This window comes from Oncorhynchus clarkii, chromosome 1, assembly GCF_045791955.1.
Source record: "Oncorhynchus clarkii lewisi isolate Uvic-CL-2024 chromosome 1, UVic_Ocla_1.0, whole genome shotgun sequence".
Lineage (NCBI taxonomy): Eukaryota > Metazoa > Chordata > Actinopteri > Salmoniformes > Salmonidae > Oncorhynchus > Oncorhynchus clarkii.
The window spans coordinates 85800202-85825105 of record NC_092147.1 but is presented as its reverse complement, the minus strand read 5'-3'; the positions used below and the strand labels follow the sequence as shown (position 1 = coordinate 85825105).

Sequence of the window (24904 nt, the reverse complement as noted above, 5' to 3'; positions counted from 1 at the left end):
ATGGGCCCATAGGGATCTGGTTATAAGTAGTGCACTATATAGTGACCAGGGCCCATAGGGATCAGGTTATAAGTAGTGCACTATATAGTGACATGGGCCCATAGGGATCTGGTTATAAGTAGTGCACTATATAGTGACCAGGGTCCATAGGGATCAGGTTATAAGTAGTGCACAGGTTATAAGTAGTGCACTATATAGTGACCAGGGCCCATAGGGATCTGGTTATAAGTAGTGCACTATATAGTGACCAGGGCCCATAGGGATCAGGTTATAAGTAGTGCACTATATAGGGAATAGGGTACGCTACTGCGCTGAAGGCTCAGTTTGTCATATCTAAACATTGGGAGGACCCCCAAGGTGAATTAAATTCTAACGTTACTGTATGAAAGCCCTCTATAGGCTGCCATGCTGATTTATCCCAAACATAGTGCCTTCGGAAACTATTCAGACCCCTTGAATATTCCCACATTTTGTTATGTTACAGCCTCATTCTGAAACGGATTAAATACAACAATTTCCTCGTCAATCGACACACAATACCCCATAATACCCCAATACCCCATCGGGGCGGCAGGTAGCCTAGTGGTTAGTGGAGCGTTGGACTAGTAACCGAAAGGTTGCTAGATCGAATCCCCGAGCTGACAAGGTAAAAATCTGTCGTTCTGCCTCTGAACAGGAAGTTAACCCACTGTTCCTAGGCCGTCATTGAAAATAAGAATTTGTTCTTAACTGACTTGCCTCGTTCAATAAAAGGTAAAAAATTATGACAAGCAAAAACTGTTTTTTTTTTAAATAAATGTTTTACATACGTTTTCAGACCCTTTGCTATGAGACTCAAAATTGAGCTCAGGTGCATCCTGTTTCCATTTTTCATCCTTGAGATGTTTCGACAACTTGATTGGAATCCACCTGTGGTAAATTCAATTTGATTGGACATAATTTGGAAAGGCATTTACCTGTCTATATAAGGTCCCACAGGTGACAGTGCATGTCAGAGCAAAAACTGCTGCAGAAATGTTTTGGTACACTTCCCCAGATCTGTGCCTCGACACAACCCTGTCTTGGAGCTCTACGGGGCTCTACCCTGTCTTGGAGCTCTACGGGGCTCTACCCTGTCTTGGAGCTCTACCCTGTCTTGGAGCTCTACGGGGCTCTACCCTGTCTTGGAGCTCTACCCTGTCTTGGAGCTCTACGGGGCTCTACCCTGTCTTGGAGCTCTACGGGGCTCTACCCTGTCTTGGAGCTCTACCCTGTCTTGGAGCTCTACGGGGCTCTACCCTGTCTTGGAGCTCTACGGGGCTCTACCCTGTCTTGGAGCTCTACCCTGTCTTGGAGCTCTACGGACAGTTCCTGCAAGCCAGGAGGTTTAAGGAATTGTCTGTAGAGCTCAAAGACAGGGTTGTGTCGAGGCACAGATCTGGGGAAGGATACCAAAAAATGTCTGCAGCATTGAAGGTCCCCAAGAACACAGTGGCATCCATCGTTCTTAAATGGAAGAAGTTTGTAACCACCAAGACTCTTCCTAGAGCTGGCCGCCCGGCCAAACTGAGCAATCGGGGGAGAAGGGCCTTGGTCAGGGAGGTGACCAAGAACCCTGTGGTCACTCTGACAGAGCTCTAGAGTTCCTCTGTGGAGATGAGAGAACCTTCCAGAATAACAACCATCTCTACAGCACTCCACCAATCAGGCCTTTATGGTAGAGTGGCCAGACGGAAGCCACTCCTCAGTAAAAGACACATGACAACCCACTTGGATATTACATTTGTAAAAAATGAGATAATTTCATGTGCCTGAGTCAATACCCCATAGTCAAAGTGAAAACATGCTTTAAGAAATGTTTGCAAATGTATTGAAAATGAAATACATAACTATCTAAATTACATAAGTATTCAAGCCCCTCAGTCAATACATGTTAGAATCACCCAGTGATAACAGCTGAGTCTTTCTTGGTGAGTCTCTAAGAGCTTTCCACACCTGGGTCTTTCTGGGTGAGTCTCTAAGAGCTTTCCACACCTGGGTCTTTCTGGGTGAGTCTCTAAGAGCTTTCCACACCTGGGTGTTTCTGGGTAAGTTTCTAAGAGCTTTCCACACCTGGGTGTTTCTGGGTAAGTTTCTAAGAGCTTTCCACACCTGGGTGTTTCTGGGTAAGTTTCTAAGAGCTTTCCACACCTGGATTGTACAATATTTGCACATTATTCTTTTTAAAATTCTTCAAGCTCTGTCAAGTTGGTGGTTGATCATTGCTTGACAGCCATTTTCATGTCTTGCCATACAGTTTCCTCTTAAATCGGCTTGAAAATCTAACTTGGAACACTCAGGAACATTCAATGTCGTCTTGGTAAGCAACTCCTGTGTAGATTTGGCCTTGTGTTTTAGGTTTTTGTTCTTACATCATCCAAAGTGTAATTAATAACTTCACCATGCTCAAATCCTTGACTTCGGCGATGTAATTTACAAAATAGCTTCCAATACCCTACTCAATAAATTGGATGCAGTCTATCACAATGCCATCCGTTTTGTCACCAAAGCCCCATATACTACCTACCACTGCGACCTGTACGCTCTCGTTGGCTGGCCCTCGCTTCATACTCGTCGCCAAACCCACTGGCTCCAGGTCATCTACAAGACCCTGCTAGGTAAAGTCCCCCTTATCTCACTGGTCACCATAGCAGCACGCTCTCCAGCAGGTATATCTTTCTGGTCACCCCCAAAACCAATTCCTCTTTTGGCCGCCTCTCCTTCCAGTTCTCTGCTGCCAATGACTGGAACGAACTACAAAAATCTCTGAAACTGGAAACACTTATCTCCCTCACTAGTTTTTAGCACCAGCTGTCAGAGCAGCTCACAGATTACTGCACCTGTACATAGCCCATCTATAATTTAGCCCAAACAACTACCTCTTTCCCTACTGTATTTATTTATTTTGCTCCTTTGCACCCCATTATTTTTATTTCTACTTTGCACATTCTTCCATTGCAAATCTACCATTCCAGTGTTTTACTTGCTATATTGTATTTACTTTGCCACCATGGCCTTCTTCTTTTTGCCTTTACCTCCCTTATCTCACCTCATTTGCTCACATCGTATATAGACTTGTTTATACTGTATTATTGACTGTGTTTGTTTTACTCCATGTGTAAATGTAAATGAGAACTTGTTCTCAACTTGTCTTCCTGGTTAAATAAAAGGTGAAATTAAATAGAAATAAAAAGGGATATTTAATGTCTGCTTTTCTTTCCTTTTCACCCATCTACCAATAGGAGCCCTTCTTTACCCATCTACCAATAGGAGCCCTTCTTTGCGAGGCAATGGAAAACCTCCCTGGTCTTTGTGGTTGAATCTGTATTTGAAATTCACGGCTTGACTGAGGGACCTTACCGGTAATTGTATGTGTGGATTACAGAGGTTAGGTAGTTATTCAAAAAATCATGTTAAACACTATTACTGCAGACAGAGTGAATCCATGTGACTTGTTGTGTGACTTGTGAAGCAACTTTTTACGACTGAAGTGGTTTAGACTTGGCATAACAAAAGGGTTAAATACTTATTGACTCAAGACATTTCACCTTTCAAATTCATTTGTAAAATAATTTAAAAAACATAATTCCACTTTGACATTCTGGGGTATTGTGTGTTGGCCAGTGACAAAACAACCTCTCAATGTAATAAATGTCAAATTCAGGCTGAAACACAACAAAATGTGGAGAAAGTCAAGGGGTCTGAATACATTGTGAAGACACTGATCATTGGACCTAATGAGGAAATGGAGGCTGATTCCCAGTTCTAACAACACTCATAACATTCTAAATTCTTAAGACTAATAAAATGTCATTGATCTTTTCAGTTATGGTTGGTTGGAGGGATCAAACCCAGCGTGTTGAGTTGGCTGGGACTTTAGAGTTGTCTGTCAGGAATATATTTCAGGTCCAATCAACACTCTGTTCCAGTGTTTCATGATCCTGGGGAACCAATAGGTATGAGCCAATTAGTGGAATCAGGTGTGTAGCGCGAGGGCAAAAACTAATATTATAGATTTATTTTTTCCTTTATTTAATTAGGCAAGTCAGTTAAGGACAAATTCTTATTTACAATGACGGCCTACACCGGCCAAACCCGGACAGCGTTGGGCCAAATGTGCGCCTCCCTATGGTACTCCCAATCACGGCCGGTTGTGATACAGCCTGGAATCGAACCAGGGTTTCTGTAGTGACGCCTCTAGCACTGAGATGCGGTGCCTTAGACCGCTGTGCCACTCGGGAGCCCAAAATGAACAGAACGGTCACCATTCAAGTGAATTATTAATTTGTTCGATTCATCATATTTATGTGTACTTAATCCTATCTGATAGGATAAATCCAGATAGATAGCTTTGGAAAAACTGGGCCCAGGACTAGAGCACTGCTCCATTCAGACAGACCGCACCAGGAATATACTATTGTAGTTCTTACATTTTACCAGCAGAGGGCAGCTAATCCACATGAAACAGAGCCAGAGGTATTGTTGCATCACCTACCTGACTGGCTACCATCTTACTGACTGAATGGGCTGTCTACCATCTTACTGACTGAATGGGCTGTCTACCATCTTACTGACTGAATGGGCTGTCTACCATCTTACTGACTGAATGGGCTGTCTACCATCTTACTGACTGAATGGGCTGTCTACCATCTTACTGACTGAATGGGCTGTCTACCATCTTACTGACTGAATGGGCTGTCTACCATCTTACTGACTGAATGGGCTGTCTACCATCTTACTGACTGAATGAGCTGTCTACCATCTTACTGACTGAATGAACTGACTACCATCTTACTGACTGAATGAGCTGTCTACCATCTGACTGACTGAACTGTCTACCATCTTACTGACTGAATGAACTGCCGACCATTTTACTGACTGAATGAACTGCCGACCATCTTACTGACTGAATGAACTGCCGACCATTTTACTGACTGAATGAACTGCCGACCATCTTACTGACTGAATTAACTGTCTACCATCTTACTGACTGAATGAACTGCCAACCATTTTACTGACTGAATGAACTGCCGACCATCTTACTGACTGAATGAACTGCCGACCATTTTACTGACTGAATGAGTGCTGCTAATAAATCTCACTGAGTGAGTGAGTCTGCTAAATCTTACTGCATTATGTAAGCCCCGGGAGGCTTTATGTGTTCCTGGAATGTTCCTATTGCTTCTGTGAATAGTCGTTCCACCCAAAATATTATGGGAGTACTAGTCAAGAATAAAGATAACCCACAAAAACGTATTATTGCTCAATATAGGAGAGAAATGATCTCCTATGAGACGGACCTAAAGGTTGTATTGTTCAACAGACAACAGGCAGGTAAAAAGGTAACACCAGGATGTTTATTTGTTTGTGTTGTTTGACCTCTGACCTTTAATATGTTCCTGGCATCGAAGGCCTCCCGCTCCTTCATGTTCTGCTGCCTTCCTCCTCCGGCTGGAAAACACACAACAAAAGATAGGTAAACCCTGAGCACCGTGTGTAAACCCTGATCACCGCGGGTAAACCCTGAGCACCGCGGGTAAACCCTGATACTGAGAGCGTTGGCGTTTCCAAAATAGATATATTTGGGTGTTTTTGGAGCATTTGTTGGTGTTTCATCTGTGCCTCTGCAACTGCACAACGAGCATGAGGAAGGTTATCGCTGGTGGGGTACATTTCCTCACAACCAAGTAAAAAAAGGTGTCTGGACACTTAGAGCACGACATTTACATCGAAAAATACAGATTTGGTTAACAAAAAGGTGAACTTTGAAAAAAGGTCCTTTGACCCTAATGAACAAAACACACATCTAGTGTATTAGGTGGACAACTCTATTTTATAAAATCAAAAAATGTGGGTTAGTGAGGTTTAGTGGAGTTCAACGTCAACCACACCGTTTATTACAACACTGTTCAAACCAGGTGGATATCCCTATGAACTGTTCTGGGAGATATGATCCTAAATTACTCTCGCTCTGAAAAACACTAAACAGATGACAGCCTTACCACCACCACCACCCTGATTGGTCAATGTCCCTGTCTGTTATGTAACAGCTGTGATTCTAACAACATAATGCTGACCATTCATCTGGTATGCAGCAGTGACGTACCTAAAACACTGCATTCTGAGCAATTCAGAGCTATTCTGAGCTAGTCAACAACAAGAGCAGAACCAACAGTAACCTTCCCTCCCTCGCTCCCTCGCTCCCTCCCTCGCTCCCTCGCTCCCTCCCTCCCTCCCTCCCTCGCTCCCTCGCTCCCTCCCTCGCTCCCTCGCTCCCTCGCTCCCTCCCTCCCTCCCTCCCTCCCTCCCTCCCTCCCTCGCTCTCTCTTTGGCCACAACTCTGTTTGTGTGCAACAGGGCAGAGTGTTTTCCAACAGCAGTGACAAGGGGTTTCATTCAGTTGGCCGTGGATCAAGTCCAGCCCTAGTTCTTTCACGCATGAGTTTACACAGGGCTGGCCAGCTGAGAGACTGGCCAACAACTCAGGGCTGGTCAGCTGAAAGTGTGCAAGAGCACAGGACAAAGGGAGGGGTCTGTCCAAGAGCACAGGACAAAGGGAGGGGTCTGTCCAAGAGCACAGGACAAAGGGAGGGGTCTGTCCAAGAGCACAGGACAAAGGGAGTGGTCTGTCCAAGAGCACAGGACAAAGGGAGGGGTCTGTCCAAGAGCACAGGACAAAGGGAGGGGTCTGTCTAAGAGCACAGGACAAAGGGAGGGGTCTGTCCAAGAGCACAGGACAAAGGGAGGGGTCTGTCCCAAGAGCGTCCAATAAAACTCTGTTTACTACTTCAGGAACAGGGACTGGGGCGCTCCTCTTCTCAGTTCACTGCAGCCAGCGACTGCAACGAGCTGCAACAAACACTCAAACTGGACGGTTTTATCTCTTCATTCAAAGACTCATTCCATGGACACTCTTACTGACAGTTGTGGCTGCTTTGTGTGATGTATTGTTGTCTCTACCCTCCTGCCCTTTGTGTTGTCTGTGCCCAATAATGTTTGTACCATGTTGTGCTGCTGCCATGTTGTGCTGCTGCCATGTTGTGCTGCTGCCATGTTGTGCTGCTGCCATGTTGTGCTGCTACCATGTTGTGCTGCTACCATGTTGTGCTGCTACCATGTTGTTCTGCTACCATGTTGTGCTGCTACCATGTTGTGCTGCTGCCATGTTGTGCTGCTGCCATGTTGTGCTGCTGCCATGTTGTGCTGCTGCCATGTTGTGCTGCTACCATGTTGTGCTGCTGCCATGTTGTGCTGCTACCATGTTGTGCTGCTGCCATGTTGTGCTGCTACCATGTTGTTGTCATGTGTTGCTGACAAAAATATTTTAAAAAAAATTATATTTATAAACATTTGTATTTTATTATTTGATTTTATATATTTTTAATCCTAGCCCCCGTCCCCCGCAGGAGGCCTTTTGCCTTTTGGTTGGCCGTCATTGTAAATAAGAATTTGTTCTTAACTGACTTGCCTAGTTAAATAAAATAAATGTAAAAACATTTTAAATCTAGGGGTTGTTATTGTTGTTATGGTTGTTGCTACATCCGTGTTGTTGACATGGGGTGGTGTGTTCAGGTGTCAGTTTGTTTCACTAATGTGATTATACTGTCACTCCGTGTCCATCTTTATGCTGTGACTCCGTGCCCAGTGACTGACTTAATGTCCATCTTTATGCTGACTGACTCCGTGCCCAGTGACTGACTTAATGTCCATCTTTATGCTGTGACTCTGTGTCCATCTTTATGCTGACTGACTCTGTGTCCAGTGACTGACTTAATGTCCATCTTTATGCTGTGACTCTGTGTCCATCTTTATGCTGTGACTCCGTGTCCAGTGACTGACTTAATGTCCATCTTTATGCTGACTGACTCCGTGTCCAGTGACTGACTTAATGTCCATCTTTATGCTGACTGACTCCGTGCCCAGTGACTGACTTAATGTCCATCTTTATGCTGACTGACTCCGTGTCCAGTGACTGACTTAATGTCCATCTTTATGCTGACTGACTCCGTGTCCAGTGACTGACTTAATGTCCATCTTTATGCTGTGACTCCGTGCCCAGTGACTGACTTAATGTCCATCTTTATGCTGACTGACTCCGTGTCCAGTGACTGACTTAATGTCCATCTTTATGCTGTGACTCCGTGCCCAGTGACTGACTTAATGTCCATCTTTATGCTGACTGACTCCGTGCCCAGTGACTGACTTAATGTCCATCTTTATGCTGACTGACTCCGTGCCCAGTGACTGACTTAATGTCCATCTTTATGCTGACTGACTCCGTGCCCAGTGACTCTGACTTAATGTCCATCTTTATGCTGACTGACTCCGTGTCCAGTGACTGACTTAATGTCCATCTTTATGCAGTGACCGTGCCCAGTGACTGACTTAATGTCCATCTTTATGCTGACTGACTGTGTCCAGTGACTGACTTAATGTCCATCTTTATGCTGACTGACTGTGTCCAGTGACTGACTTAATGTCCATCTTTCTGAGTGGGAGGAGAATGAGGGAAACAGGCTCACATTATCAGGAGGATACTCTGGGTCAGTTTTACACAGTTTTACACAGAGGAAAGGCTGTTTTGAGAGAGCAGTGACACTTATTTTGCATTTTCATTTCAAGTACGTGTGTTTGTGTGTGTGTGTGTACTCTAGTAAGTGTCCTTGTTTTCAAGATGAAGCTCCAATACACATACCTAAAACACACATCAGTGATGGCCATAGACAAAAACCACTTTCTTCATCCTACCTGAAGCATCCTTCCTGAACAGAGTGTTCATCACAGTGCCGTGCAGTTTCACTCTGTCCCATTCTCTGACCATCAGCCCTGAGGAAACAAAGTGGTCCACCAGCCGCTCCACAATGGTCTGCAGCCTGCACAGCAGACAGTCAACACACAGTCAACACAGACAGTCAACACAAGAGTTAGTTGTTGTTACCTGGGAGCAACCCTCTCACACTGTTGACATCCTATCGATGAACATCATTTTAATGTACTAATTGTCACTCAATCTGTCATTAAAAAAAGTCAACTGTAAAAATACTAATTATACTACATGGTATTTACAGTGCATTCGTTAAGTACTCAGACCCCTTGACTTTTTCCACATTTTGTTACGTTGCAGACTTATTCTAAAATGGACTAAATTGTTTCCCCCCTCAACAATCTATACACAATACACCATAATGACATCAAAATACACCATAATGACATCACAATACCCCATAATGACGTCACAATACACCATAATGACATCACAATACACCATAATGACAAAGAAAAAACAGGTTTTTAGAAATGTTTGCAAATGTATTAAAAACATAAAACATAAATAGCACATTTACATAAGTACTCAGACCCTTTACTCAGAACTTTGTTGAAGCACCTTTGGCAGCGATTACAGCTTCAACTCTTCTTGGGTATGACGCTACAAGCTTGACACACCTGTATTTGGGGAGTTCCCCAGGACTCCTATTCTTCTCTGCAGATCCTCTCAAGTTCTGTCAGGTTGGATGGGGAGTGTCGCTGCACAGCTATTTTCAGGTCTCTCCAGAGATCAATCGATCAGGTTCAAGTCCAGGCTCTGGCTGAGCCACTCAAGAACATTCTGTCATGCACTGACAACTGTGGGACCTTATATAGACAGGTGTGTGCCTTTCCAAATCATGTCCTATCAATTGAATTTACCACAGGTGAACTTCAATCAATTTTTCAAAACATATCAAGGATGATCAATAGAAACAGGATGCACCTGAGCTCAATTTCAAGTCTCATAGCAAAGTATCTGAATACTTACGTAAATAACGTATTTCAGTTTTTTATTTTTAATACATTTGCAAATCATTTTAAAAATCAGTTTTTGCTTTGTCATTTTGGTGTATTGTGATGTCATTATGGTGTATTGTGATGTCATTATGGTGTATTGTGATGTCATTATGGGGTATTGTGATGTCATTATGGGGTATTGTGTGTCATTATGGGGTATTGTGTGTCATTATGGGGTATTGTGATGTCATTATGGGGTATTGTGTGTCATTATGGGGTATTGTGATGTCATTATGGGGTATTGTGATGTCATTATGGGGTATTGTGATGTCATTATGGGGTATTGTGATGTCATTATGGGGTATTGTGATGTCATTATGGGGTATTGTGATGTCATTATGGGGTATTGTGATGTCATTATGGGGTATTGTGTTGTCATTATGGGGTATTGTGATGTCATTATGGGGTATTGTGATGTCATTATGGGGTATTGTGATGTCATTATGGGGTATTGTGTTGTCATTATGGGGTATTGTGATGTCATTATGGGGTATTGTGATGTCATTATGGGGTATTGTGTTGTCATTATGGGGTATTGTGATGTCATTATGGGGTATTGTGTGTAGATCGCAGAGGTTTTTTGTTGTATTTAATCCATTTTAGAATAAGGCTGTGTCAAGAGGTCTGAATACTGAATACTTTTCCCAAAGGCACTGTATATAGTGCTTTTCAAGGAGCCAGAGTCACTGTGGTACAAACTGTGGTTAAAGAAAGAGACATGAGAGTATCCAGGAACCAGACTCTTACTTGTCCGAACCATCTTTCACTTGGACCTTGGCATACAGGACATCCACCATGGCTGGGTCATCGTTCATGTACTCAATCCCTGTCACCTCCAGCGGGAGAGGCTTCCCTTCTGTGATGGTCCTGAAACATGACATAATGTGTTACAAGAATAACGTGTGTTACATGACATAACGTGTTACTTGACATAACATGTGTTACATGACATAACATGTGTTACATGACATAACGTGTTACTTGACATAACATGTGTTACATGACATAACATGTGTTACATGACATAACGTGTTACTTGACATAACATAACAAGACAATGTGTTACTTGGCATGACATAATGTGTGTTACATGACATAACGTGTGTTACATGACATAACATGTGTTACATGACATAACGTGTTACTTGACATAACACGTGTTACATGACATAACATGTGTTACATGACATAACGTGTTACTTGACATAACATGTGTTACATGACATAACATGTGTTACATGACATAACGTGTTACTTGACATAACATGTGTTACATGACATAACATGTGTTACATGACATAACGTGTTACTTGACATAACATAACAAGACAATGTGTTACTTGGCATGACATAATGTGTGTTACATGACATAACGTGTGTTACATGACATAACGTGTTACATGACATAACGTGTTACTTGACATAACATAACAAGACAATGTGTTACTTGACATGACATAATGTGTGTTACATGACATAACATGTGTGTTACATGACATAACATGTGTTACAAGAATAACGTGTGTTACATGACATAATGTGTTACATGACATAGCGTGTGTTACATGACATGACATAACGTGTTACTTGAAATAACATAACAAGACAATGTGTTACTTGACATGACATAATGTGTGTTACATGACATAACATGTGTTACATGACATAACATGTGTTACAAGAATAACGTGTGTTACATGACATAATGTGTTACATGACATAGCGTGTGTTACATGACATGACATAACGTGTTACTTGACATAACATAACAAGACAATGTGTTACTTGACATGACATAATGTGTGTTACATGACATAACATGTGTTACATGACATAACATGTGTTACAAGAATAACGTGTGTTACATGACATAATGTGTTACATGACATAGCGTGTGTTACATGACATGACATAACGTGTTACTTGAAATAACATAACAAGACAATGTGTTACTTGACATGACATAATGTGTGTTACATGACATAACATGTGTTACATGACATAACATGTGTTACATGACATAACGTGTGTTACATGACATAACGTGTGTGTTACATGACATAACGTGTGTTACATGACATAACGTGTTACATGACATAACGTGTGTTACATGACATAGCGTGTGTTACATGACATACCGTGTGTTACATGACATAACATGTGTGTTACATAATATGACATAACATGACATAACATGAGTTACATAACATAATGTGTTACTTGACATAACATGACATAATGTGTGTTACATAACATGACATAATGTGTGTTACATGACATAACATAACATGTGTTCCTGGCTCCAACTCAATTTTTTATACAATCTAGATAGGGATAGTCCCTCCCTGTTTCAGTCTGTTTTCATCTGTTTGATTCCTAATGAACATGACCCAGTTGTCAGTCAGTCATACGTACTTGATAAAGTCCTGACAGTGCTGGAGTTGTTTACATGCTTGGGTCACTTCCAGGTCGTTCAGCAGGGCCAGGGTGCCGACTGTTAGATGGAGCTTAGCAGGGTTCTGGAAGATGCTTCCATCTACTCCGTGGTCCTTAACAAGAGAGGAGAGAGACCAGCGATGAACTGACCGCACAGAGAAACACTGTAGGGTGAAGTTGCCCTTAGACACCGATCTTAGGTCCGTTTGGCATTCCCTCCACTAATGGTTGAGATTAGTATTGGAGGAAGAGGAAGCTGATCCTAGATCTGCACAATTTAACCCTTAGAACCAGACAACCAGAGAAACTAAAACAGGGACCCAAGATCTCTGATAGCTATTCAGTCAATATAAACATGAATGGAATATAGTCAAGTCTCAAACTGGAGTTTGAGAGTATTATGCACGATTTTACAGATTGTCATCCCTCCCATCCGCCATGAACGCACTCACTGACACACACACACACACACACACACACACACACACACACACACACTCTTCCTTACCTGAGAACACTGCTCCAACACCTCCTCTTTAAACCTCAGGAATCCATCCTGAACTTGAGGGTGGTTAAGAGCGAACGACAGGAAGTGGGTGAACGGCTGCTTCTTGCGAAAGCTCTGCACCAGGAGTTCGACACGAGTCACGGCAGAGGACACCGCGGCCTTCTGGGAGCCAGTGATCACTGGAACAATGCGAGACCGTTATTGTGTGACTGTGAATGTGAGACTTTTATTTTTGATATCCCATGATTCTAGCCCTTCGGAGAAGAGCAGAGGTTCATGGATAATGTCTTGAGTTTTGCGTGGTTGCTGGAACCACGTTCTTGGCTGACTTTTAGTACTACACTCATTCATTTTTATTTTATTTATTTCACCTTTATTTAACCAGGTAGGCAAGTTGAGAACAAGTTCTCATTTACAATTGCGACCTGGCCAAGATAAAGCAAAGCAGTTAGACACATACAACGACACGGAGTTACACATGGAGTAAAACAAACATACAGTCAATAATACAGTATAAACAAGTCTATATACAATGTGAGCAAATGAGGTGAGATAAGGGAGGTAAAGGCAAAAAAAGGCCATGGTGGCAAAGTAAATACAATATAGCAAGTAAAATATGAGTTGACTGCTGACAGAAAACCACTGAAATTCCCAGAGATAGAGAAAGAAGAGTTTTGCTAGACTGGTCCCAGATCTGTTTTTGCTTGCATAGTGAACTCCTATAGTCATTGTTAATCACTTGCCTAGTTAAATAAAGGTTAAATAAAATAAAAACATTAATTGTCTTGTAATTCCGACCACAGGAGTTGGTGAGACAGCACAAACAGTCATAATATGGGACGAGGCTACAGTGTTGCACCAGTATCTTTACTATAGACCTCTGGTTTGGGCTGGTCTCCAAGCTCTGGTCCAGGGCGTTACGTGAGGCCTTGACCCTTCTTCAAGAAGGCTGAAAGAGGGCTCAAGCCCTGGACCAGAGGTACTGGTCTCTCCGCTAATAAAACGCCACTCACCGATCTGTCCTTCCACTCCTTGTTTTGGAATGTGGATGTCTGTCTTTGTGTCTGCCTCGAGTCTTCTACGTGTCTCTCCTTTCCTTCCGATGATGTATCTGTTAAAAACAACAACAACAACACTTCTCTGGTTAGTACACCGTATCCTTGATTTTCATTGAAGATGTACACATAGCCCTAATGAAACAAACACACACAAACACCTAATTTGCCTAAAATATTACGCTGTTACCACGGTTACCTCATGTAGTCTTAACTACAAGCCAGAATGTTGAATAAAATGATATTTAAATGTGACGGTAGGAAGTGGAGATAAACACAGAGGATTATTAACCAGACTTTATGGGGCGTCGGTCTGTTTGACTCTGTCAGCTTGTATTCCTGCTACACTACATGGCCAAAAGTATGTGGACACCTGTTCAAACATCTCATTCCCAAATCATGGGCATTAATATGGAGTTGGTCCCCCCCTCTTTGCTGCTATAACAGCCTCCACTGTTCTGGGAAGGCTTTCCACTAGATGTTGGAACATTGTTGTGGGGGCATGCTTCCATTCAGCCACAAGAGCATTAGTGAGGTCAGGCACGGATGTTGGGTAATTAGTCCTGGCTCGCAGTCGGTGTTTCAATTCATCCTAAAGGTGTTCGATTGGGTTGCGGTCAGGGCTCTGTGCAGGCCAGTCAAGTTCTTCCACACCAATCTCGATAAAACATTTCTTTATGGACCTCTCTTTGTGCACAGGGGCATTGTCATGCTGAAACAGGAAAGGGGCCTTCCCCAAACTGTTGCCACAAAGTTGAAGCACAGAATTGTCTAGAATGTCATTGTATGCTGTACTGTTAAGACTACCCTTCACTGGAACTAAGGGGCCCGAACCATGAAAAACAGCCCCAGACTATCACTCCTCATCCACCAAACTTTGCAGTTGGCATTATACATTGGGGCAGGTAGTGTTCTCCTGGCATCCGCCAAACCCAGATTCGTCCGTCGGACTGCCAGATGGTGAAGCGTGATTCATCACTCCAGAGAACGCATTTCCACTGCTCCAGAGTCCAATGGCCGCAAGCTTTACACCCCTGGGGTGGCAAGGTAGCCTAGTGGTTAGAGCATTGGACTAGTAACCGAAAGGTTGCAAGTTCAAATCCCCAAGCTGACAAGGTACAAAATCTGTCGTTCTGCCCCTGAACAGGCAGTTAGGCCATCATTGAAAATAAGAATTTGTTCTTAACTGACTTGCCTAGTAAAATAAAGGTAAAATAAAATAAATAAACTCCAGTCGAAGCTTGGCATTGCGATCTTAGGCTTGTGTGCGGCTGCTCGGCCACGGAAACCCAGTTCATGAAGCTCCCGAACAGTTATTGTGCTGACGTTGCTTCCAGAGACAGTTTGGAAGTCGGTAGTGAGTGTTGCAACCGAGGACAGACGATTTTTATGCGATACGTGCTTCAGCACTAGGCGGTCCCGTTCTGTGAGCTTGTGTGGCCTACCACTTCGCGGTTGAGCCGTTGCTGCTCCTAGACATTTCCACTTCACATTAACAGCACTTACTGTCGACAGGGGAAGCTCTAGCAGGGCAGAAATTTGACAAACTGACTTGTTAGAAGGTAGCATCCTATGACGGTGCCACGTTGAAAGTCACTGAGCTCTTCAGGAAGGCCATTCTACTGCCAATGTTTGTCTGTGGAGATTGCATGGCTGTGTGCTCGATTTTATACACCTGTCAACAACGGGTGGGGCTGAAATAGCCTAATCCTCTAATTTGAAAGGGTGTCCACATATCTGCTGACGTTGCTTCCAGAGACAGTTTGAAGGGGTGTCCACATACTGTTGTAGATATAGTGTATGTGAAATGAGCACGGGCAAAGTGTGTATGTATTTTCAATCTTCTGATGCATGGCACGTAGCCAAACGTTGTCGCCTGAACCACGTTTCCTTTCGCAATCAGCTGGAAGTGCTAACTGCAAATTAAAAGTCTGCAACGTTCGGTCTCTGGTGCGGTTACACTTGGCCATTGTTTACATATTGTGCTGCAACGTTCGGTCTCTGGTGCGGTTACACTTGGCCATTGTTTACATATTGTGCTGCAACGTTCGGTCTCTGGTGCGGTTACACTTGGCCATTGTTTACATATTGTGCTGCAACGTTCGGTCTCTGGTGCGGTTACACTTGGCCATTGTTTACATATTGTGCTGCAACGTTCGGTCTCTGGTGCAGTTACACTTGGCCATTGTTTACATATTGTGCTGCAACGTTCGGTCTCTGGTGCGGTTACACTTGGCCATTGTTTACATATTGTGCTGCAACGTTCGGTCTCTGGTGCGGTTACACTTGGCCATTGTTTACATATTGTGCTGAAATGTTTACGTCACATACGAATTGCGTGAAGTATTGAAACTCCAAACCAACAGAACCATATGCAGACCAGCGTACTGAAAGTCCGGCTACAAAACGCTTCCCTGTGGACAACGGGTAATGTAAATCAAAATGAGGTTTATTCAACATTTTCATCTGTAATGGGACGGTTCGGAAATGTTGAGCTCACGTGTTAGAGACGAGAGTGTGGGTCATTTAGTCCCGGATTCTAAAATGGACTAACAACCTCATATGCAGTCATCGACTCATGACGTGCATCCCAAATGGCACCCTATTCCCTTAGGGCTCTGGTCAAACGTAGTGCACCAAATAGGGGATAGGGTACCATTTAGGGCGCATAGCCTACATGGTGTTTGTAACTCACTTGTAAAGAACACTTGGGACATCAATGGCACAGCTGAAACCTTTGTCCGTCTGTTCTATGGAGTGGCTGTCACAGAACTCTACTTCTTCGTCAAACTGTTCACTTGCTAATCAAAACAACAAAGTGCATTTGTGAGATTGGCAAGAACATGTTGGTGTTCCATAATAGGTGCAGCAGGGACAAATGGGAGAGGAGACAGCTACATTTAGAGGAGACAAGCATCCCACAACACAATGTGGTGGTCAATTGGTCAGCTATAACTAGCTAAGTCTCAGTAGAATAAAGTCAATAATCTGGTAGTACTGTACAGTATTGTAGCCATCTGTCTTATCTAGCTAGCTATAGTTAGCTGGGGGTGTAGGGAGCTAGCACCACTGAGGTATAATGGCTAGCACTGAGGACCTAGCTACCTGGTGGTCCCATGTAGGAGTCGTCCTCTTCACCCTCTTCATACTGGTCTTCTTTGATCGTATTTCTTCTGTATACTCTTCCACTTATGTTGATCAATGATGGACGTAAGATTTCCATTGTAGCAGTTATCTTGAACAGTAAATAAAACGAGATATACTGTAGTGAATAGTAGCTGCCAACTACGTGTTGGCTCTTTGGCTGTTTTGCGACATACGGCAGTTTGACGTAAAGTAACCAGCTGATTACGTCGTCGCTGATCTCTAAACCGCATGGATAAACATTCCGCGCTCGCAACAAATGAATGATGCGCCGATATCAACATTTGATTTATATGTCGCCCAAGCCGTAAAGCGGGGGTTATTGTTGGGGTAGCTAACCAGAAACATAAACAACCGCTTTCTCCATCACCAGTGGTAGGTAGGTTCATCACTTCAATAATAATCTTATGTCTGATTTATTTTGCGGAAAGTTTGCTTCAGTAGTAAATGCGCTGTGTTTCATGTTTCATGCTATGTTTGTCAGTTTATTATTCATAATGTTGTTAGCCTTGTGTTGTTAGCCAACGTTAGCTAGCTAGTCATGCTAATGTAATATGACAAAGATTTGTATAACGTGTTCTATCTGTGCTAATGCTGCTCAGCTAACGTTAGCTAAATTTACTTTGAATAAATATTGCTGGTCATTTGGGACTGTATTTATCCGCAATACACGACTCTGAACTTGGTGATCATGATTTTGCCGTTGTTCCTCTTCCTCAGTCGGAATGGCAGCCTCCTCCTCATCCTCCTCTGCCGGAGGGGTTAGTGGGAGCTCCGTGACTGGCTCTGGATTCAGCGCGTCTGAACTCATCCCCCCGCGTAAGGTCCTCTACACGTATCCCAAAGGAGCCGGGGAGATGATGGAAGGTAGGCTTTCTTTGACACAGGCCAATCACCAGTGGCTTTGGAATATAGGTTCAGAACGTTGCAAGACACAAGACCGGTGATGAGGATTCTTTTGGAGTTCTAGAAAACCTTGTCTGTTCTGTACATTCTACCTGCAACATTCTGAACATTGTTCTTGGCTCTGATTGCAATATTAATCGTGCTCATATCCCATATACAGTGATGTTGTGTGTTTCAGATGGATTAATGTGTGTGTGTGTGTGTGTGTGTGTGTGTGTGTGTGTGTGTGTGTGTGTGTGTGTGTGTGTGTGTGTGTGGTTAGCTACTGTACATGTGTGTGTGGTTCTGAATACTTGCCCCTTCTGTACATCTGCCTAGTCACACTTCTCTTACAACTATTCTATCTGGCTTCAAGTCAAGTGTAGCTTGTCTGGATTTTACCCACAAGATAAACAATGTGTCCCTGGAACTTTTCACTGTTCCCTTAATGACCTAGCTACCATGCGTACCATGCGTTGGCTCTTCCTCCAGGAGGACGTGCACTGCTACCAGCGACAGTCAATGCTCTGCCCCAACGTCACCCCACAACGCGCATCGCCAGTGTGCACCACTTCCCTCACACCCAAATCAATCTGGCTCCAAGTCAAGTGTAGTTAGTGATCCTTTGATCTAGAGTTGGTGACCCATGATCCTTTGCATCATAGTTGGATCTTCATCCAACAGAGGACGTACATGGGCACCAGCAAGCAGTCAGTGCTCTGCCAATGAGTCAGCCCACAACACCCACCACCAGTTTTGTCACATCACACAAGAGGATCTGTTTGTTTGAACCCAATGGGCCATCTGGCTCCTTGCCCCTGCTTTGTGCATCCCAAATGACACCCTATTACCTACGTTGTGCACTAATTTTGACCAGAGCCTTATGTGCCAGAGTTGTACACTATATTAGGATAGGGTGCCCCATCCTTTGTTACCTCATAGACCCCAAATCAAACATTGTGTTGTAATGAATGTCTTAGTTTGGATCATTGTGCTGGAAAGCACTGGGTGTTCAGAGGACTATTGGGCTCACTGTTAAGTGGGACAGCAGTGAAGCTGGTGGCCAGGGTTGGGGTTCTTTTCCACTTTGTTTTTGGGGCCTGTGCCATAGGGCGGCGCACAATTGGTCCAGCGTCATCCGGGTTAGGGGAGGGTTTGGCCCGGGGTAGGTCGTCCTTGTAAATAAGAATTTGTTCTTAACTGACTTGCCTAGTTAAATAAAATAAAAAAATATATATTAAAAAATGATTAATAAATGGCACCCTATTCCCTATACCAGGGATCATCAACTAGATTCAGCCGCGGGATGATTTTTGTTTTTACTTGAGTGGATGGTCAGGGGCCTGAACATAATCAGACTGCAAATTGACCGCAAAAAGGCCAAACAGATTGTTTTAGTCAAATATTATATCAAACCTTGCTTACTTGTATACTGTATATGATCAGATGTGTCTCTCTATTCTGCACAGGACTACTTGGGAACAGATTTCACAATGTTTGATTCTTTTGGCCAACATTGAAAATGGGGGGGACCGAATTCGGTCCATGGGCCGCCAGTTGAAGAACCTAATCCTACCTTGTGCACTAATATCATGTGGGCCATGGTCAACAGTAGTGCACTGTCTAGGGCCATGGTCAACAGTAGTGCACTGTCTAGGGCCATGGTCAACATGTCTAGGGCTATGGTCAACATGTCTAGGGCCATGGTCAACATGTCTAGGGCCATGGTCAACATGTCTAGGGCCATGGTCAACATGTCTAGGGCCATGGTCAACATGTCTAGGGCCATGGTCAACAGTAGTGCACTGTCTAGGGCCATGGTCAATAGTAGTGCACTGTCTAGGGCCATGGTCAACAGTAGTCCATTGTCTAGGGCCATGGTCAACAGTAGTCCACTGTCTAGGGCCATGGTCAACAGTAGTCCACTGTCTAGGGCCATGGTCAACATGTCTAGGGCCATGGTCAACAGTAGTCCACTGTCTAGGGCCATGGTCAACATGTGTAGGGCCATGGTCAACAGGAGTCCACTGTCTAAGGACATGGTCAACAGTAGTGCACTGTCTAGGGCCATGGTCAACAGTAGTGCACTGTCTAGGGCCATGGTCAACATGTCTATGGCCATGGTCAACAGTAGTCCACTGTCTAGGGCCATTGTCAACAGTAGTCCACTATCTAGGGCCTTGGTCAACAGTAGTGCACTGTCTAGGGCCTTGGTCAACAGTAGTGCACTGTCTAGGGCCATGGTCAACAGTAGTCAACTGTCTAGGGCCATGGTCAACAGTAGTGCACTGTCTAGGGCCATGGTCAACAGTAGTGCACTGTCTAGGGCCATGGTCAACAGTAGTGCACTGTCTAGGAAACAGAGTGCCATTTGTGACACATTGTGTGCTAGTTGATTATTTTGGCTCGTCTTTTTATTCTCCAGCAAACTGAACGGTGGCACATGTTGGCATAATGTGAGGAGCACTAATATCATGTGGGCCATGGTCAACAGTAGTGCACTGTCTAGGGCCATGGTCAACAGTAGTGCACTGTCTAGGGCCATGGTCAACATGTCTAGGGCTATGGTCAACATGTCTAGGGCCATAGTCAACAGTAGTGCACTGTCTAGGGCCATGGTCAACAGTAGTGCACTGTCTAGGGCCATGGTCAACAGTAGTCCACTGTCTAGGGCCATGGTCAACAGTAGTCCATTGTCTAGGGCCATGGTCAACAGTAGTCCACTGTCTAGGGCCATGGTCAACAGTAGTCCACTGTGTAGGGTCATGGTCAACATGTCTAGGGCTATGGTCAACATGTCTAGGGCCATGGTCAACATGTCTAGGGCCATGGTCAACATGTCTAGGGCCATGGTCAACATGTCTAGGGCCATGGTCAACAGTAGTGCACTGTCTAGGGCCATGGTTAATAGTAGTGCACTGTCTAGGGCCATGGTCAACAGTAGTCCACTGTCTAGGGCCATGGTCAACAGTAGTCCATTGTCTAGGGCCATGGTCAACAGTAGTCCACTGTCTAGGGCCATGTTCAACAGTAGTCCACTGTCTAGGGCCATGGTCAACATGTCTAGGGCCATGGTCAACAGTAGTCCACTGTCTAGGGCCATGGTCAACATGTGTAGGGCCATGGTCAACAGGAGTCCACTGTCTAAGGACATGGTCAACAGTAGTGCACTGTCTAGGGCCATGGTCAACAGTAGTGCACTGTCTAGGGTCATGGTCAACATGTCTATGGCCATGGTCAACAGTAGTCCACTGTCTAGGGCCATTGTCAACAGTAGTCCACTATCTAGGGCCTTGGTCAACAGTAGTGCACTGTCTAGGGCCATGGTCAACAGTAGTGCACTGTCTAGGGCCATGGTCAACAGTAGTCAACTGTCTAGGGCCATGGTCAACAGTAGTGCACTGTCTAGGGCCATGGTCAACAGTAGTGCACTGTCTAGGGCCATGGTCAACAGTAGTGCACTGTCTAGGGCCATGGTCAACAGTAGTGCACTGTCTAGGGCCATGGTCAACAGTAGTGCACTGTCTAGGGCCATGGTCAACAGTAGTGCACTGTCTAGGGCCATGGTCAACAGTAGTGCACTGTCTAGGGCCATGGTCAACAGTAGTGCACTGTCTAGGAAACAGAGTGCCATTTGTGACACATTGTGTGCTAGTTGATTATTTTGGCTCGTCTTTTTATTCTCCAGCAAACTGAACGGTGGCACATGTTGGCATAATGTGAGGAGTTATATCACGTTTTAGCCAACTCCTCTACTTACTTACTCACTCAATAATTACTGAGGATTGTGCTCGCCCGGAGGATTGGGTATTAAATAGTTTGTACCACAAAACCATATACTATAATACGTTATGTTATATAATAGATCTATAGCCTAATAGTAGTGTGAGTGCGTGTGTGCGTGCATGTGTGTGTGAGTTTGTGTGCGCGCGTGCATGCGTGTGCGTGTGCTGGTTTGGGTTGTGATCCAGAAGGCACGTTTCCATTCTTGTTGTTTAAACTATCTCAGGGCTAACTTGTCTACTACCACTACAGTATTTTGTAACATGTGCTAGTTGAGGAAGGCGTAACAGTTATTGATGTGATATTGAACATGAATTCTTGTGTCTTCAGACGGCTCAGACAGATTTCTGTGTGAGTCTGTGTTCAGCTACCAGGTGGCGTCAACACTGAAACAGGTGAAGCACGGTAAGTCCATCAGTCTCTTCATTCAGTTATTTTATTGCAGTTGTCTTTAAAAAATGTTTTAAAAATTAATGCCTAAGAATGCATCTCAAATGGCACCCTATTCCCTATATATAGTGGACTACTTTCAACCGGAGCCCTATGGGCCTGGTCAAAAGTATCCCACTATATAGGGAATAAGGTGCTATTTAGGTCGTATTTGTTGTTTAGGGAAAAATAACTCTGGTAAGGGATACAAACAACTGCAATGCTTTGATCTAACAGCACATTTCACTGATCTGTTTTTTTAGATCAACAGGTATCTAGAATGGAGAAACTGGCCAGTTTGGTTGAAGAGCTGGAAGCAGATGAGTGGCGTTACAAACCAATCGAACAGCTTTTGGGATTTACTCCGTCTTAGAGGTCCAAATAAAGACCTGCTCAGTAGCCGCTAGCTGGTCACCACTGGAAGAACACGTTGACCACAGAACACTACTTTATTTCCAACACATTTGCTTTATTGTCATTTGTTGTGTCATTCCCACAGGGAAGGATGTTCCTGCCTGTTATTGGCCAATGTTTAGCTGTGGTCACTAACTGGAGGAAGGAACACCCTGATACGAGAGAGCTATTGTTGTGACCTAAAAAAAACAAACTTTATCACTGCAATGAATTATGAATTGAGTAATTAATCATGTTATAGTGGGGAAATTGATGCATTCGTGTTTTTTAAAATAAACTAAATAAGATTAAGGAATCCTCTTCCTATGTATTAAAATGAAAACATGACGTACTTGGATTATCATTTATTAAATATTGAAATACAAATATACAGAATCAATTGTATTCGAGTTATTTACAGTTTTATAACATTATTACAATGGATTATTTGTTATCACACAGTTGAAAACAATTAGAACCCGGCTAATTGTATTACTGTAAATACCAAGGTCAAGGAGAATGTAGGGCAGCACAATAACATCTGCAGAAACAGACAGGCCTGTTATTCCCCACTCATTCTGAAGGGAGGGGACTGAACAGGCTGATCTCATTCTGAAGGGAGGGGACTGAACAGGCTGATCTCATTCTGAAGGGAGGGGACTGAACAGGCTGATCTCATTCTGAAGGGAGGGGACTGAACAGGCTGATCTCATTCTGAAGGGAGGGGACTGAACAGGCTGATCTCATTCTGAAGGGAGGGGACTGAACAGGCTGATCTCATTCTGAAGGGAGGGGAGGGCTGATCTCATTCTGAACAGGCTGATCTCATTCTGAAGGGAGGGGACTGAACAGGCTGATCTCATTCTGAAGGGAGGGGACTGAACAGGCTGATCTCATTCTGAAGGGAGGGGACTGAACAGGCTGATCTCATTCTGAAGGGAGGGGACTGAACAGGCTGATCTCATTCTGAAGGGAGGGGACTGAACAGGCTGATCTCATTCTGAAGGGAGGGGACTGAACAGGCTGATCTCATTCTGAAGGGAGGGGACTGAACAGGCTGATCTCATTCTGAAGGGAGGGGACTGAACAGGCTGATCTCATTCTGAAGGGAGGGGACTGAACAGGCTGATCTCATTCTGAAGGGAGGGGACTGAACAGGCTGATCTCATTCTGAAGGGAGGGGACTGAACAGGCTGATCTCATTCTGAAGGGAGGGGACTGAACAGGCTGATCTCATTCTGAAGGGAGGGGACTGAACAGGCTGATCTCATTCTGAAGGGAGGGGACTGAACAGGCTGATCTCATTCTGAAGGGAGGGGACTGAACAGGCTGATCTCATTCTGAAGGGAGGGGACTGAACAGGCTGATCTCATTCTGAAGGGAGGGGACTGAACAGGCTGATCTCATTCTGAAGGGAGGGGACTGAACAGGCTGATCTCATTCTGAAGGGAGGGGACTGAACAGGCTGATCTCATTCTGAAGGGAGGGGACTGAACAGGCTGATCTCATTCTGAAGGGAGGGGACTGAACAGGCTGATCTCATTCTGAAGGGAGGGGACTGAACAGGCTGATGTTCTGGATGACGGTGCTAGTACGTCCATGTGTCGATGCCCTCGGAGCTGCTCTCAATATGCAGATACAGACACACACACAATAACATCAGGCAGTCAGTCATTAAAGGACAAGGGGGGAGAGAGGTAGGTTTTGTTAATAAATCACCACCATTCTGTCTACACTACCAGGCTGTAGGTCTTCTGTCTACACTACCAGGGCTGTAGGTGTTCTGTCTACACTACCAGGGCTGTAGGTGTTCTGTCTACACTACCAGGGCTGTAGGTGTTCTGTCTACACTACCAGGGCTGTATGTGTTCTGTCTACACTACCAGGGCTGTAGGTGTTCTGTCTACACTACCAGGCTGTAGGTGTTCTGTCTACACTACCAGGGCTGTAGGTGTTCTGTCTATACTACCAGGGCTGTAGGTGTTCTGTCTACACTACCAGGCTGTAGGTGTTCTGTCTACACTACCAGGGCTGTAGGTGTTCTGTCTACACTACCAGGGCTGTAGGTGTTCTGTCTACACTACCAGGGCTGTAGGTGTTCTGCCTACACTACCAAGGACAGACTGTTTACCAGGAGTCTGATCAGTACAGTCCAGGGACAGACTGTTGTTTGCCAGGGGTCTGGTCAGTACAGTCCAGGGACAGACTGTTTACCAGGAGTCTGATCAGTACAGTCCAGGTACAGACTGTTGTTTACCAGGAGTCTGATCAGCAGGGTGCAATGTTACAGGATATTGGGATAGAAATGTATTGTGGAACTTATATGTTGTCTGTAATGTCCAGTAGAATAGAGCATTTTAAAATGTCAGCTCTATTCTTATGGCATTTCTTTCTGCGGTGTTCCTCGACAGTGTTTGTCTACTGAGCG

At 44.2% G+C, this 24904-nt stretch overlaps 2 protein-coding genes across 4 annotated transcripts in view; one reads left to right on the top strand and one right to left on the bottom strand.

The window, feature by feature from the left end:
* Positions 1-17152, bottom strand: part of LOC139413557 (activating signal cointegrator 1 complex subunit 1-like) — a 33024-nt gene extending 15872 nt beyond the window's left edge. Inside the window, exons 1-8 of one of the 2 annotated variants that reach the window (XM_071161066.1) lie at positions 16948-17152; positions 16538-16643; positions 13801-13898; positions 12788-12966; positions 12259-12392; positions 10591-10710; positions 8767-8891; positions 5405-5469 (exon numbers count right to left, since the gene is read on the bottom strand). In XM_071161066.1, the coding sequence (XP_071017167.1) occupies positions 5405-5469; positions 8767-8891; positions 10591-10710; positions 12259-12392; positions 12788-12966; positions 13801-13898; positions 16538-16643; positions 16948-17065 (945 nt within the window). In that variant the 5' untranslated portion in view covers positions 17066-17152. Of the gene's footprint in view, positions 1-5404; positions 5470-8410; positions 8507-8766; positions 8892-10590; positions 10711-12258; positions 12393-12787; positions 12967-13800; positions 13899-16537; positions 16644-16947 lie in introns of those variants that run through there. The other variant, XM_071161073.1, reaches the window with a different exon arrangement.
* Positions 17153-17217: 65 nt separating this feature from the next.
* LOC139413571 (anaphase-promoting complex subunit 16) lies at positions 17218-22879 on the top strand. 2 transcript variants are annotated; one of them, XM_071161087.1, is made up of 4 exons: positions 17218-17361; positions 17707-17853; positions 21985-22059; positions 22347-22879. In XM_071161087.1, exons 2-4 carry the CDS (start codon positions 17712-17714, stop codon positions 22454-22456), a joined length of 327 nt encoding a protein of 108 aa, XP_071017188.1. In that variant the 5' UTR covers positions 17218-17361; positions 17707-17711; the 3' UTR covers positions 22457-22879. The 2 variants fall into 2 exon arrangements, with proteins under 2 accessions (XP_071017188.1, XP_071017197.1); XM_071161096.1 differs by having other exon boundaries at positions 17240-17361; positions 22355-22872.
* The last annotated feature ends 2025 nt before the right edge of the window (positions 22880-24904 follow it).

What these genes read in the sequence shown, in the direction of transcription:
- LOC139413571 (XM_071161087.1), top strand. Translation starts at nt 17,712, where the DNA reads ATGGCAGCCTCCTCCTCATCCTCCTCTGCCGGAGGGGTTAGTGGGAGC. An exon ending in AGCCGGGGAGATGATGGAAG is followed by an intron (nt 17,854 to 21,984) that starts GTAGGCTTTCTT and finishes TTGTGTCTTCAG; the next exon opens with ACGGCTCAGACAGATTTCTG. An exon ending in ACTGAAACAGGTGAAGCACG is followed by an intron (nt 22,060 to 22,346) that starts GTAAGTCCATCA and finishes CTGTTTTTTTAG; the next exon opens with ATCAACAGGTATCTAGAATG.